Source organism: Dicentrarchus labrax, unplaced genomic scaffold (genome assembly GCF_905237075.1).
Source record: "Dicentrarchus labrax unplaced genomic scaffold, dlabrax2021, whole genome shotgun sequence".
Lineage (NCBI taxonomy): Eukaryota > Metazoa > Chordata > Actinopteri > Moronidae > Dicentrarchus > Dicentrarchus labrax.
In genome coordinates, this window is record NW_026136721.1 from 8,979,654 (window position 1) to 8,992,065 (window position 12,412).

At 43.1% G+C, this 12,412-nt stretch overlaps 1 protein-coding gene across 1 annotated transcript in view; it reads left to right on the forward strand.

Moving 5' to 3' along the window:
• neurl1aa (neuralized E3 ubiquitin protein ligase 1Aa) overlaps window positions 1–12,412 on the forward strand; it is a 48,070-nt gene that overhangs the window by 14,741 nt on the left and 20,917 nt on the right. The window contains exons 2-3 of the mRNA XM_051386123.1: window positions 168–418; window positions 719–1,040. Of these exons, the coding sequence (XP_051242083.1) occupies window positions 168–418; window positions 719–1,040 (573 nt within the window). The remainder of the gene's footprint in view (window positions 1–167; window positions 419–718; window positions 1,041–12,412) is intronic.

Genomic DNA, 12,412 nt, shown 5'->3' on the forward strand with positions numbered 1-12,412 from the left:
TGCAGCAATATCTGATGTTATTTTCTGTGATGCAAAACGTTTCATCAGATTTGAAACAAAAACATCAGACACTAATTACAGCGAATAAACCCAACCTCCTGCTCCTAATTAAGACATTTTTGTTTCACAGTGCAGCTCATCTCTCTCTGTCTCTCTATCTACCTCAGACTCCCTCGGCGGCCCGTTCCCGTCCACGTCACACCGATGTCACCACAAACCCAAGAGGTGCCTGCCTATCCAGTGCGGCAGCATTGGTGGGACCCTTCCCATGAGCCCACTTCTCTTCCATCCAAATGCCAAGGGATCCCAAATCGTCATGGACCTTGCCCAGAAGACAGTCAAGAGGCAGGCCAGTTTCTGCAATGCCATCACCTTCTGCAACAGGCCCATAGCGCTGTATGAGCAAGTCCGCCTCAAGGTATTTTATGTCAGGATGGAGCAGTTGAGCTCCTAAAAGACTGGGAGCTTTTAAACTGTCAAACTATTGTACTTTTTTATCTTAGGTTTACATTTAAAATGTGTGGTCTCTCGACAAAGACTCCACCCCGCTGTTAACTCCTGCATCATATTTGACTCGTTTTCATTTCAGTGCCGAGAGTTTTGGGTGATTTACAGCCTCATGTCAAATGGCTGCTCTATTTATATCACATTTCTGGGAAATAACAAAATATTTTCGAAATAATACCAATAGAACCACATTTGGTTCTCTTCTTTTCAGATTACTAAAAAACAGTGCTGCTGGAGCGGGGCTCTACGTCTGGGCTTCACCTCCAAAGACCCCTCCAGGATAAACCCGGAAAACCTGCCCAAGTACGCCTGCCCCGACCTGGTGTCCCAGAGCGGCTTCTGGGCCAAGGCCCTGCCTGAGGAGTTTGCCAACGAAGGCAACGTTATCGCCTTTTGGGTTGACAAGAAGGGCAGAGTCTTCTACCGCATTAACGAGTCCAGTCCCATGCTGTTCTTCAGCGGAGTCCGCACAGCTGAGCCCCTCTGGGCCCTCATTGATGTTTACGGTCTGACACGGGGAGTGCAGCTGCTAGGTAAGATGGTTGAAGAAGCATAAGATGCACAGTTGAATTACCTACCAGACAAAGCAGGCAATTGCCCCAGGGACCCAGACCCTTAGGGGCCCAAATTTAAAGGTCCAGTGTGTAGGATTTAGTGGCCTTTAGTGGTGAAGTTGCAGATTGCAACCACTGAATACTGCTTGAAACTAGGAGAAACTGTGGTGAAAAACGCAAAGGCCCTATCTAGAGCCAGTGTTTGATTTGTCCTTTCCTACTGCTACTGTAGAAACATGAAAATGGCGGACTTCATAGAAGAGCTCCCTCTATAGATAAAAATAGCTAATTCTAAGGTAACAAAGAAACAACGATTCCTATATTCAGGTGATTATACACTAATAAAAACATAACTATTATATTCCATTACTGCCAATAGAACTTCATAAATGCTACACACTGGACCTTTAATTAACTGATTAATACTAACTAAAATGGAAAAGGGTTTTAAGGAATAGTAACAGAAAATATGATATGGTAATGTACTTTTACCAAAGTATTACCAAGTGTGATAATTTGTCTTTCTTGTCAACTACATCATTTTTTTTTTTTGTTTTAAGAGCCATGAGATGTTTAGATGTTTTTAGATTTTGGTGCTTTTACTTTCCACATGTCTGCAGAAGACGACGCAGGTTTTCTTGTGTCATTATGTTGACTGTAAACAGGTCCATTCTGGAGGTTACCCTTCCTGTCTTTGTGTACAGTAAAGCCTTACATGAAGCAGTGGAATAACAATGAACAAAGGCTATCTATATCTGACCAATACTTGGCCCCTGTGTTTACACAAAAAACAGAATAAAGGATCACGCTGCTGGGCATTATCAAGGTATGCTAGGTAGCTTAAGATGCATACCACAGCACAGGATAGTATGGCCTGGGCTTTGATGTGAGAGAATGTATACACACATTTCTTTTCCCTCAGTGCTGTCATCCCTCTTGCCACTGTAAAAATAGACCAAGGGTCACATGTCCCATAGATAGCACATTTGATTGTAATTGTGCACTGTGTTGATTGACACTGGTATCTCCAGGCTGGTGGGGGTGGATGTTTAGTGTCTTGAGTATGAGGGAACCCATATTCTTTGTTTCCCCTCTCTGTGTTTGCATTTCCCTTGATGACCATTGGCACTTAGGGTTCATAACTCAAAGTCCTGTTCCATATTCAACAAAGTCTGTCCTAATAAATTAGTGTTTGCAGCTGGAAAATCAAATAAAGGGACATGCAGAAAATGGTTCAAATATCACAATGGCAGAGGCCCACTACCACCCCAAGGTTTGCCCTGATTGAAGTCTCTGTAATGCATCTTTCTGAGAGAGGTCTGACCCCTTTGAAACACTGCTCCAAGCACCAGTTTAATCAAAAACCGGGCTTCTCCGTAGCCACTCTTTAGTCATTTCTACTGTCTTTTTACAGTCAGGCCATATGCAGGGCTGCCTACAGAGGAGTGACTGACATCTTCCCCTGTAAACAGGGGGCTTGTTCAGAGGGGTGGAACGCTACCGAAGGTTGAGATAGAAATACATAATCTAGACTAGAGCGGCCCTTTGTGACACTGAATGGCCTATTGTGTCAGCTCTGTGCATCACGTTTCTGTGCGCAACGCTCCATGACTATCCTCAGATAAGCCCTTGGGCTTTCACATCTGAGGCCTTTCCCTCGCTTTCACTCTTTATTTTATCTGGCATTTGAGGAGCTGTTTTTTTCCCCCAGCCTCTGATTCGCAATTGAACCAGTATAGCTTGGGAGTCAACAGATATAACAAGAGAAGTGGTAAAAACGCAGCCTTTTCTTTATTCCTTTTAAATCTTCCAATACATAAAAAGCCATTTCAGAAGAAATTTAGGTTTAGCTCCTTTTTACTTTAATTTAGATCCTTTATCACATTCTCACTTAAAATATCCAATTCTCCCCAGCCCACACCTCTATTCTTTGCCGCCTTGATCACCACATTCCCCTCTAGGATCAATAACATTTATATTCTCTCCAATTCAGCGTTTTTCAGCAGCGAGATTATTCATTGTGCCCCCTTGGAAATACTATAATCCTCTCTACATAAAGATTGAATTAAAATTCTACGGTGGATTAAGTTTCTCACTCAAACACATTTTGTACAGCTTGTGTATGTTGCCCTTTCACAATGTAAATTAGCGGGGTGGGGGCCCTGGTGGTGTCTCTAGTGTCTCCATTCAGCACAGATAGTGCTACACACAAACATGACTTTCACTGCCTATTCAGTGGCTTCTCCTTCTAGCTGTTGGAGTATGTTGCTCATCTCACATCACCCATTTTATTTTATGGCTCCTGTGTATTTGCTGTACTTGCTGTCAGTACATATTTGGAGCGGGTTTTTTCATGAACACTTAGCTGGGTGCTTTGCTTTATCATGACTAATGGTTAGACAAGTGGAAGGCAGGTCTTGTCACAGTAGCTCACAGGTAGTTATTCTAACACTCAGTGTTTCCACCTCCTGCTCTTACAACCCACAGAAAAAATAATTGTATCCCTTTTTGTTCTTTACCAAAGACACCATTAATATGGAGCTTACTACAACCCATACATAAAAATGCACACTCTGAAAAGGGGGATTTAAGAATGACTTGACTGGAGTAACTAAAAGCAGATGGCTTGATTTGGTTGTTTAATCCCTGCAGTAAATTCACAGGAAGACTCAAACGCCCTAAAGCTCAATTAACATACTTTTTTTGCCACCTTCGGACAGCAGAGACCAGCTGTAAACACAACACTGATCACCATTTAAGTTGCTATGAGTGGATAGATAGAGTAACCCACAGTGGGTTTATGAGAGCTTTTTCTCCGAGAACAGCTGCGTGCTATTGCTGGAAATGGGGTTGATGGGAGTAGATGAGTGAACCAAAACAGTACATTTGGATTGGAAAACCAAAACCACAGTGGCGGATGGAGAACTGAAAATCTATACTCAAGTAAAAGTACATTTACTCCCATAAGTAATGACTTGAGTAAAAGTGAAAATTACCATTTGAGAAACCAAAGTAAAAAAAGTACCTAGTTAGTAAATCACTATAAATTACTTTTCAATTTAATATTTTTTAAGGTGTGATTAAAAAGTAATGTTGAAGTTAGCATTATGTTAGCTTAACTGCTTTCTAAAGCCCACCAATTTAAAAGCCCAAGAGACAACTGGCTACAAGATAAGTAAACTTTTTGACACGGAGATCCAAAGTGCTTTACAAACAACAAATATACACATGGGTATAACCATACCCAATCAAACATACATAGGGAATGTGTAACCTTATACTTGAATGTTCCTGTGGAGGTTAGAATAGGAGTTTTTAAAAGCGGGGAGATGGCAGTGTTTTTCGGGAGCCACAGCAAGCCCATCATCATGTAACTGCTGTCTCAATTAGAGTGTCCAGATGTGCAAAGACAGTTGATAATTCTACATCTCTGAGTAACTTGTTTTACATTACACATATTCATTTGACCCATTTTTAAAGAGAAAAATATTTATTATAGCAGCTTTAATCTGTTGGATTTTGTAGATATTGAGCACACATACTGTACAAGTATTAATGTGATCCATTGTTAATAAACAAATATTGCCACTTAAAATTTCTTTGCACATGTTCAGGGCAACATCTTGCATGTGCCGTTGTCTCTAGAGATGTATCATCTGTTGAGCATCCCGAGGCTGTTCTGAGGTCAGTGCAGAAGGCAGAAGAGCAAAGCATGACCCCGGGCGACATTTGGAAACGCCTTTGATGCAGAAAGATTGAAATAAGAGCCGCAATGTATCATGTGATAATCGGCCCCACACGAATCACCGGGGGATATATCATACATGACAGGAACAATGGGGGCGGGGCTGATTTAGTGGTGTCACACCTCCACGAGTGTGATGACAGCAATTTTTCAATTTTCCCCTCCCACCTTACACCCTGCTTTGACAGAAAAAAATCAAAGACATCCACATGAGCTAATGCATCTCAGCCAGTATTACTCAAACACAATCTGCTATGGAGAAAAGGTGTCACATGCGGTGACGTCTCTGCTCGGTGCCTCAGGTAGCAGGTGATTGACTGCACCTGGCCTTGACCTGGGCAAATACAATATTGTGGGGGTTTGGCAGGATACTCTTTGGGGCAGACCGAAGCTGTCCCCACAGGCTTGAAATCCAACAAGCTAGAAAAGGTTGTTTAATATATACCCATGTCCTGGTTCCTAAGGTTAGCTGTCACTCATGTGTACGTGTACACACACACACACACACACACACACACACACACACACACACACACACACACAGCGGAACTTTACTCGACATTGGGAAAGAGGGCTGAGTAACTGAGCAATTCCAGCTGTTGTGAAGCCGGCAGGACTCAGATTGTATGAGTCAGTCACAGTGGAGCTTTAATCAAGAGGGGCCCTCTGTGGGACTTCCCTGAAGGACAAGAGAATAAAGTCTGATTGCAAAGCCTTGAGGGTGCTAACACCTCTCAACTGGAGTGACTCAGAGAAGGAGTTGGCCAATCAAGCTGTCACCCCAAAGAGGCAAAGCAGTTAATTTAGTTCATACAAAACATAGTGTCCTGGAAGGCTATCTCTGTATTTCACCAGGAAAACTGCATCACCCTCTGTGGGGGAAACATTAAAGACCTTCTGATGTCTGCTGTGTTATGAGACATAGTCCTCAGGTAATGGGTCGAATTACATGGCAGCTCTTGACCGGAGAATGGGGTCTCAAGTTTGCTGTCACTCTGGATGATTGGCAGAGTGGCTGTAGTAATGAGAGGAAACTCTGAAAGTGGGCATTTATATCAAATCAACCAGAAAATATGATGCAGGTTTCTTACAAGCAAAGATGTGTGCTGTTTCTGTGATGTATTTTCTGTGTATATGACAGCACAATCTCCTTCTCTGTTTTATGTAACCTCTCATTGTTTGTTTCACGGGACGAATCGCCGCTGATTGTGTAAATGTGCTTTTCTGTAAAGATGACAGATGTGGGCTAGGTGAAAGGAAAACCAATCCTGGAAACTGAAGCCCTTCAGCGAGAGTAAAACAATGTGCGAAGGCTTGATGGATGAAGGTGCGGCAGGGCCCGGCTCTTTGTTTCTTTGTTTGTTTCTCTTGTCTTTCACAAGACGTGTCAGGAGAGCTAGCTTTATCTCTGACAGTGCGTCAGCTTCGTGAGGTAGGGTCGTCCTGTTTAAACCTCTCACAACATGTCAGTGTTGGTAAAGCTGAAGTGAAGGATGCCATCTCTGATAGAAATGACATCCCTTTTTTGTTCCCATGCAGCTCTCCAGCTGGTTTGGTCAAAAGCGGCAGCTTCCCTTCACAGACTTTACAGGTGTAAGAAATGATGATAAAGGCACAATTTTTCTAGGTGTCAGAATAAAGTGCGGGCCTTGTCTGGCAGCAGTTAGCACTGAATATGCTGACGCATGATGCCAACGAATGAAAGTCTCTTCCAGTTTAGCTGTATTCAGTACAAAAGACGAGTAAAGATGGGGAATTTAGAATACTGTTATATACATGGAACTTCTTGCAGCAAGTAATATTACAACATTCCCTTTACAAACTGTCTCAGACTTCATTATTATGCATGACTAGCAATTCAATCATAATAGGCTGTAGAGCATTATCGCATTAAGGTATTAATGACATATGAAATTTGGATTAAACCAGTTGGCCTGGTGTTTGCTCACATGAGCCGATGTGACGTTAGCCCCCATTCAGAGGCCGAAAAAAGTTCACACCCCACAATTTGTATCAGTCATTAGCAATGACAGGGGAAGCAACTCATATAAGAGGATCCATGTTGAATTTTAGTGAAATGAAGGTCAGCAGGATAGCATCAGTAAACTGGTCATCTACGCCCTACCTGTCATATCACATATTGAGACGATGTCTATCAAAAGTCAAATCAATGCAGGACAGACACATTTCTAAAATCTGGTTTTTATACAATGGAATGTGATGTAAAGTATCATTAGTAAAAGGAATTGCAGCTACAAAAAAAGACTGGTAAAATATCGATATGCCTGCGCTCATCGTGATATTTTGTTATTATGTGATTCTCAAAAACACACTTGTGTTTAAACCCCCAACCAGTAAACTGAGGGCTATGATGTTGGATGTTACAGGGACTTTGCTAAAGAGCAAGGGGTTCCCACTGTTAGAATATATTGAATCCTAACCCAAGTATCATGATATGTATTGCATTATAAATTCCAATACACAGACCTACTGGGAAACTGCTTATAATTGTAGATAAAATATACTAAAACCTGCCTTAACCTGAACAGTCTATTGTGTGCTACTAAATCAACCAGAGGGCAAAGCTTAGAGATGTTATGGGCTAAGGGTCAGAATAGAAATGTTTATTGTAAAACATTATATCAACATTTTAGACTAACTCTTAGCATTGGTAACGTGTCCCACATTGTTCAACACAAACACACTCTTTATCCCGCATTTGGTTTGTTGGGATCTGGACACTCTCCGCCCCAAAGTCTGAGAACCAGTGGTGTAAAGAAATTTAGAAGTGGGTTGAGAGAGAACCGGAGAGCGTGTGAGTGACGAGAGAGTACAAAGAGAAAAGGATTATTAGCACAACCTTCATGAGCGGTATAATTTGGTTTGCTTTTCTCTTCCCACGTCAGCTGGAAATGTTTTCTTTAGCCCACAGCTACATAGAGACCAATTACCATGAAAAATGAACTGAATACCTGATGACAATGAGTAGAACTTAGCAAGAGATTAGATGAAACAAATGTTAAAGCTAACCCTAATTATGAAAGTCCAAAAGTGTTCCAAGAAACAAACACTTTTTGAATGTTACTGGTACTCTATAATAAAAAGAATACAATTTTGCAGCTTTTCAATTTTTACCATACAAAGAACTCACTTTTGGTCACTGGCTGTGTCTTGGCTCTCTTTATACTATGCTCTGGCTCCTCTCCTAGGACTCCACTAACATGAAGTCATCTGGAATGACAGAAGTCTATTAGGAACATTTGTTGTGTTGTCCAGCTCAGAATCAGAGACATACCAGGGTTCTCATACTTCTGGGAGAAGCCGATTATTTTCAGCGAATGATGATTTGATTATTGCTCGCACTTGACTGGCACTGCTGTTTGACTTGGCAGGACTGAGCCTCCCAGTTAATAGCAGCACTTACAAACCCTGACGCTTCACACAGACCCTCCAACGAAAATACACAAAGCAGAAAAGCTGGTGTAAATCTGACTTTTTCGTACTCATTTAGGAAACGCAGCAGGTTTAATGTTGTTAAGACCTCTAGACATCAAGCAAAGCAAATTTAGCAATGTTGTGTTTTTTGGCTTAAGTGTGCTGCATATAATTTATGGTGGTAGTTGGTCAGAGAGCTCAAAAGGCTAAGAAGAATAAACTGGATTTGTATGATTTGGCATTTACAAACAGTTTTGAGTTACTGCTCTTTGGCTGGATTCTCAAGTACACTCATTTTTCTCTTCAAAGACACATCAGCAGACATTGGCAAAACAATTCAGTTTTGAACTTTATCAGCAGTGATAACTTTTAATGGGGTAAACTAGAGGTAACTTGTCAAGATTTATGTGGAGTTTCCTGTTTTTCCTCAACTCTGTGTGTCTTTCCTGTGCTCAAAAGCAGTTATTTTACCCATAGTTCAAAGCATGTTTAGTGAAGATCCTCTGAAACACTGCCTGCCCTCTGGAGCAGCGCCAGGGGAATCAACACCATATTTACTGTGCCCTGCTTATACACTTTTAGACAGAGACAGAATGACAACCACAGTCACAGGGTTTATGAATGTTGCTGTGTGCACAGTTCACGTGGATGACCATCAGTGTGCCTGATCAGAAATACAATTCAGAAAAGGGACAGCTTTGTCAGTCATGTGCCGTGATTACACTTGTGATTTAAAGGATAACTCCAGTTTATTACAACTTGAGTCATATTTTCTTTTTTTTGGCCATCATTCCGATTACTTCTGTTGGAACACTGCAACATCAACAAAAAGAAGTCTGATGGGGAAAGAGGAGTATGAGATGTTAGCCAAAGTATTTTTCAAGGACTCTCATATATAGATAGGCAGAAATGCTTGGTTCCAACTGGCTCCAATGTTTTTAAATTTTTAGACTGTTAAGCAAATTCAAGATATTGCCCCCCTTGTGGCCCATGAGAGTGCCATTTTTTTGCCATGTTTTAACATTTCATAATCAAATACTGTCAGGTTATTCAATAATAAAAAAGATTTCTTTAGTTGCAGCCCTTCTCTAGACAATGTTTCTTAACACTTGGCTTGTTTACAACCTGTCTGACTGGGGCTTCTTCCGTCGTGTTCATAGAGGCTCAGCAAGAAATCTCAGCAATTACATCGGTATATGGCTGAACCCAAGTTGGCATAATGTCTGAAATCCTATTTTAAAGTCCTGAGGTTTTTGGCCTCTTGGGGTCAGCACAACAAGCTGTAAACACAACATTCATCTGTTAAAAGCGTATAAAGTTGATTTGGCAAAAAACAAAATAATGTGCTAAAAGGCGCTAAAAAGGGGGAACTATGAGTAGGTGCAGCTTTAAACTGGTTCTCTGTGAATATGACGGATAGCATGGGGTGGACTTGCATGTGTTGAGAGTGTCAGTCGTCTCCCAGTAATAAACAATTAGCCGAATATCAGCCTCCCTCCGTGTTTGAGCACAGGAATAAAACAGGGGGCTTTAATATAAGAACCTTATGATTGAGGTTATTAACGCTGAGGTCCTGGCATGCTGATTGGCAGAGAAGGGGTGGCACATGCTGAATTCTGCCGATGACCTAAGGGACAGGGCTTTTGTGACTTAGCGGGCGTTTTGCCCAGCTCTTTGTTATGGCCATGTGTCGCCCTGGGAGCCTGCTGCTCTTTCCAAAAGCCCCAGGTTCAAAGCTGCCCTGCCCGATCAGGGAGTGAGGATTGGGCCAACGCCAGGGAATAAAGAACATCCCAAACATCTAGCACAAAGACCCCTCTGACTCAATCTCTCTCTCTCTTAGCTGTGTTATATCTCGGTTTCTCACTTGCTTGGTCGGTCAGTTTGCGCTTCTTAATCCCCGGGTCTGTCACTGAGCTATACGCCGCCTCTTTCTCCCTCAAAGACCCTGTGTTGTCTCCCTGACTCCGTGCTTTATCTGTTCCTTGCAAAATCTCCCTGGATATCCATCTTCCTTCTTAGCTGATCTCAGTTCTCTCCTCTCCTCTCCTCTCCTCTCCTCTCCTCTCCTCTCCTCTCACTTTCAAATCGATCTAAGATCTCTCCTTTCATTTTCTCTTCCTACTTCCAGCTCTCTCTCTTCACCTGTGCCAACATCAGATGAAACCCTGCAGAGGCTATGGATAAAGATAAGCCCTGTGAGATAGATTGTGTGCGTGAGACAGAGTAAATCCCCCCTCACCCCTCAACCCTACCTCCCTGCCCCTCCCCTCTCCAACACTGGCTCAAACCCCTGGCACGTCCCGTCTGCTCGGGCTAGCAAAGCCACTAAGCCAGCCTCTGCCTCTATCCAGCTCCCCATCCACAGCATTAGCTAAACTGCTTTGCGGCTATTCCCTAATCAAAAACATTTACAGTGCGAGCCAATCCCTGTGCAATTTTCCCTCCCGTCACCCGCCACCGTTGTCCATGTATTTGTGATGGATTAGCCCAACAGGTGCTTAATTATTCTAATCAAAAGTGAAGAATCAGGTGATAACCCCCTCCCACCCCCCCATCTCCCCTACCCAACCCCTCCAGGCTCACAGTGTCAGCAGCTGCATCTTCCATGGCCCCATTACAATGCCCTTCCTACATAGAGAGAGAGAGAAGTGAACACACACACACAAACGCACACAGTTTAATGCCGCTTTCAAAATGCAAAATCCGGGCCTCGGCCAATGGGAGACAGCATCTGTGAGTGGTGGATTTAAAAGGGACCTATAGGACAAAGGGATTTTATCAGCCAAAAACGCAGGTGCACCATGATTAGCAGGCAGCAGCTGGTGAGGTCACTAACGGACATGCATACACACACATCAAGTACACAAACACTTGCACACACAAGCTTTTTCAAATGCACGGTAAATGTTCCACAGCCCTTTCATTCCTCTTTCTGTCCTCCGAGCTAACAACAAGCTTCGGCGGCACATAAAGTACAGCAGTGCCTCCCTCTCACCAGCCTTTGATGAATAAAGAAGCAAAAAGAAGAATATGTGGCACACAAGCCAGTATGGGCTTGAAATGACTACTCTTTGAAAAGTGAGAGAGGAAGAGGAAAAGGGGGGAGACGATATAAAAAGGAACATAAACCCTCGGAGAAGCCTTTTGAAAATAGCTGATAAAAGACTATTTTTTAGAGGAATCAATTTACCGTGTGTATGAGTTTGTGTTCACGCGTCCTGCGTTTGAGTTAAGAGTCGGAGTGACACACCACACACACAGAGAGCAAGATGATTTGTGGTTCTTTGGAAGCTTCCACAGACTCCTTTCAACATAAATCCAGCATTGTCACAGGCAGACATCCCTCCCTTCCTGGATTTACCTCTCCTCTCTGTTCTCTCTCCCATCCGCTGTTATCCCCCGAGACATGTCATCATCCTCTCTCTAGCTCCGGTCTTCCCGCATGTCCCGGAGGTCTTGTCTCCCATGGTAATCCAATTTGGGATGGAGTGATGGGCAGCGGAGAAATGGCTGGCTCTGGAAGACACAAACGAAATTTCATTGATTTCATTCAAATCCCCCAATAACTCTGAGCGCGTGGGCCGCCGACGGCCCGGGCATTACAATCGCTTTGTGGTTGAGCAGTTAGCTTGCCGGCTCCTGCACTCGGTGGCCAAGGGAGAGGCCTTCCCTAATCATCATAGAGCAGAATTTGAAGCTCGAGCCACATTAAGGTTTCTCTACTTCATTAAAGGCCTCCCTTCAGCAAATGGCTGTCTGTCTGAAGAAATGGCATAAAATCAAGGAATGGGCGACACGGCAGATTGAGCTGTTCAATTACAACTTAACAGCCATACGTTGACAGGCTCTGTTCATTTCCACAGCCTGTCCTCTAAGTCCTGGCAAGGGCTTTCATGGAGGCTGCAGAGTCCATCAGGGGGAATTGATAGCAGAGGAAATAGTAGATGAAATCCGAGCTGGCATGCTAGTCATCTCCAGCTAGCCTCGGGGACTTAGAGTTAACTGCTGCACACTTCTGAGCAGAGAGGTGTTTAATGGTTGATTAGCAGTCTCTGGGAGCTGCCCCGCGCACCAAAGACACTGTCCTCTCCATTTTATGCCTCTCTGAAAAATCAATTAGCACAATTACAGGGCCTTAGTTCCATTTAAACATTAATCACAGGGCGCC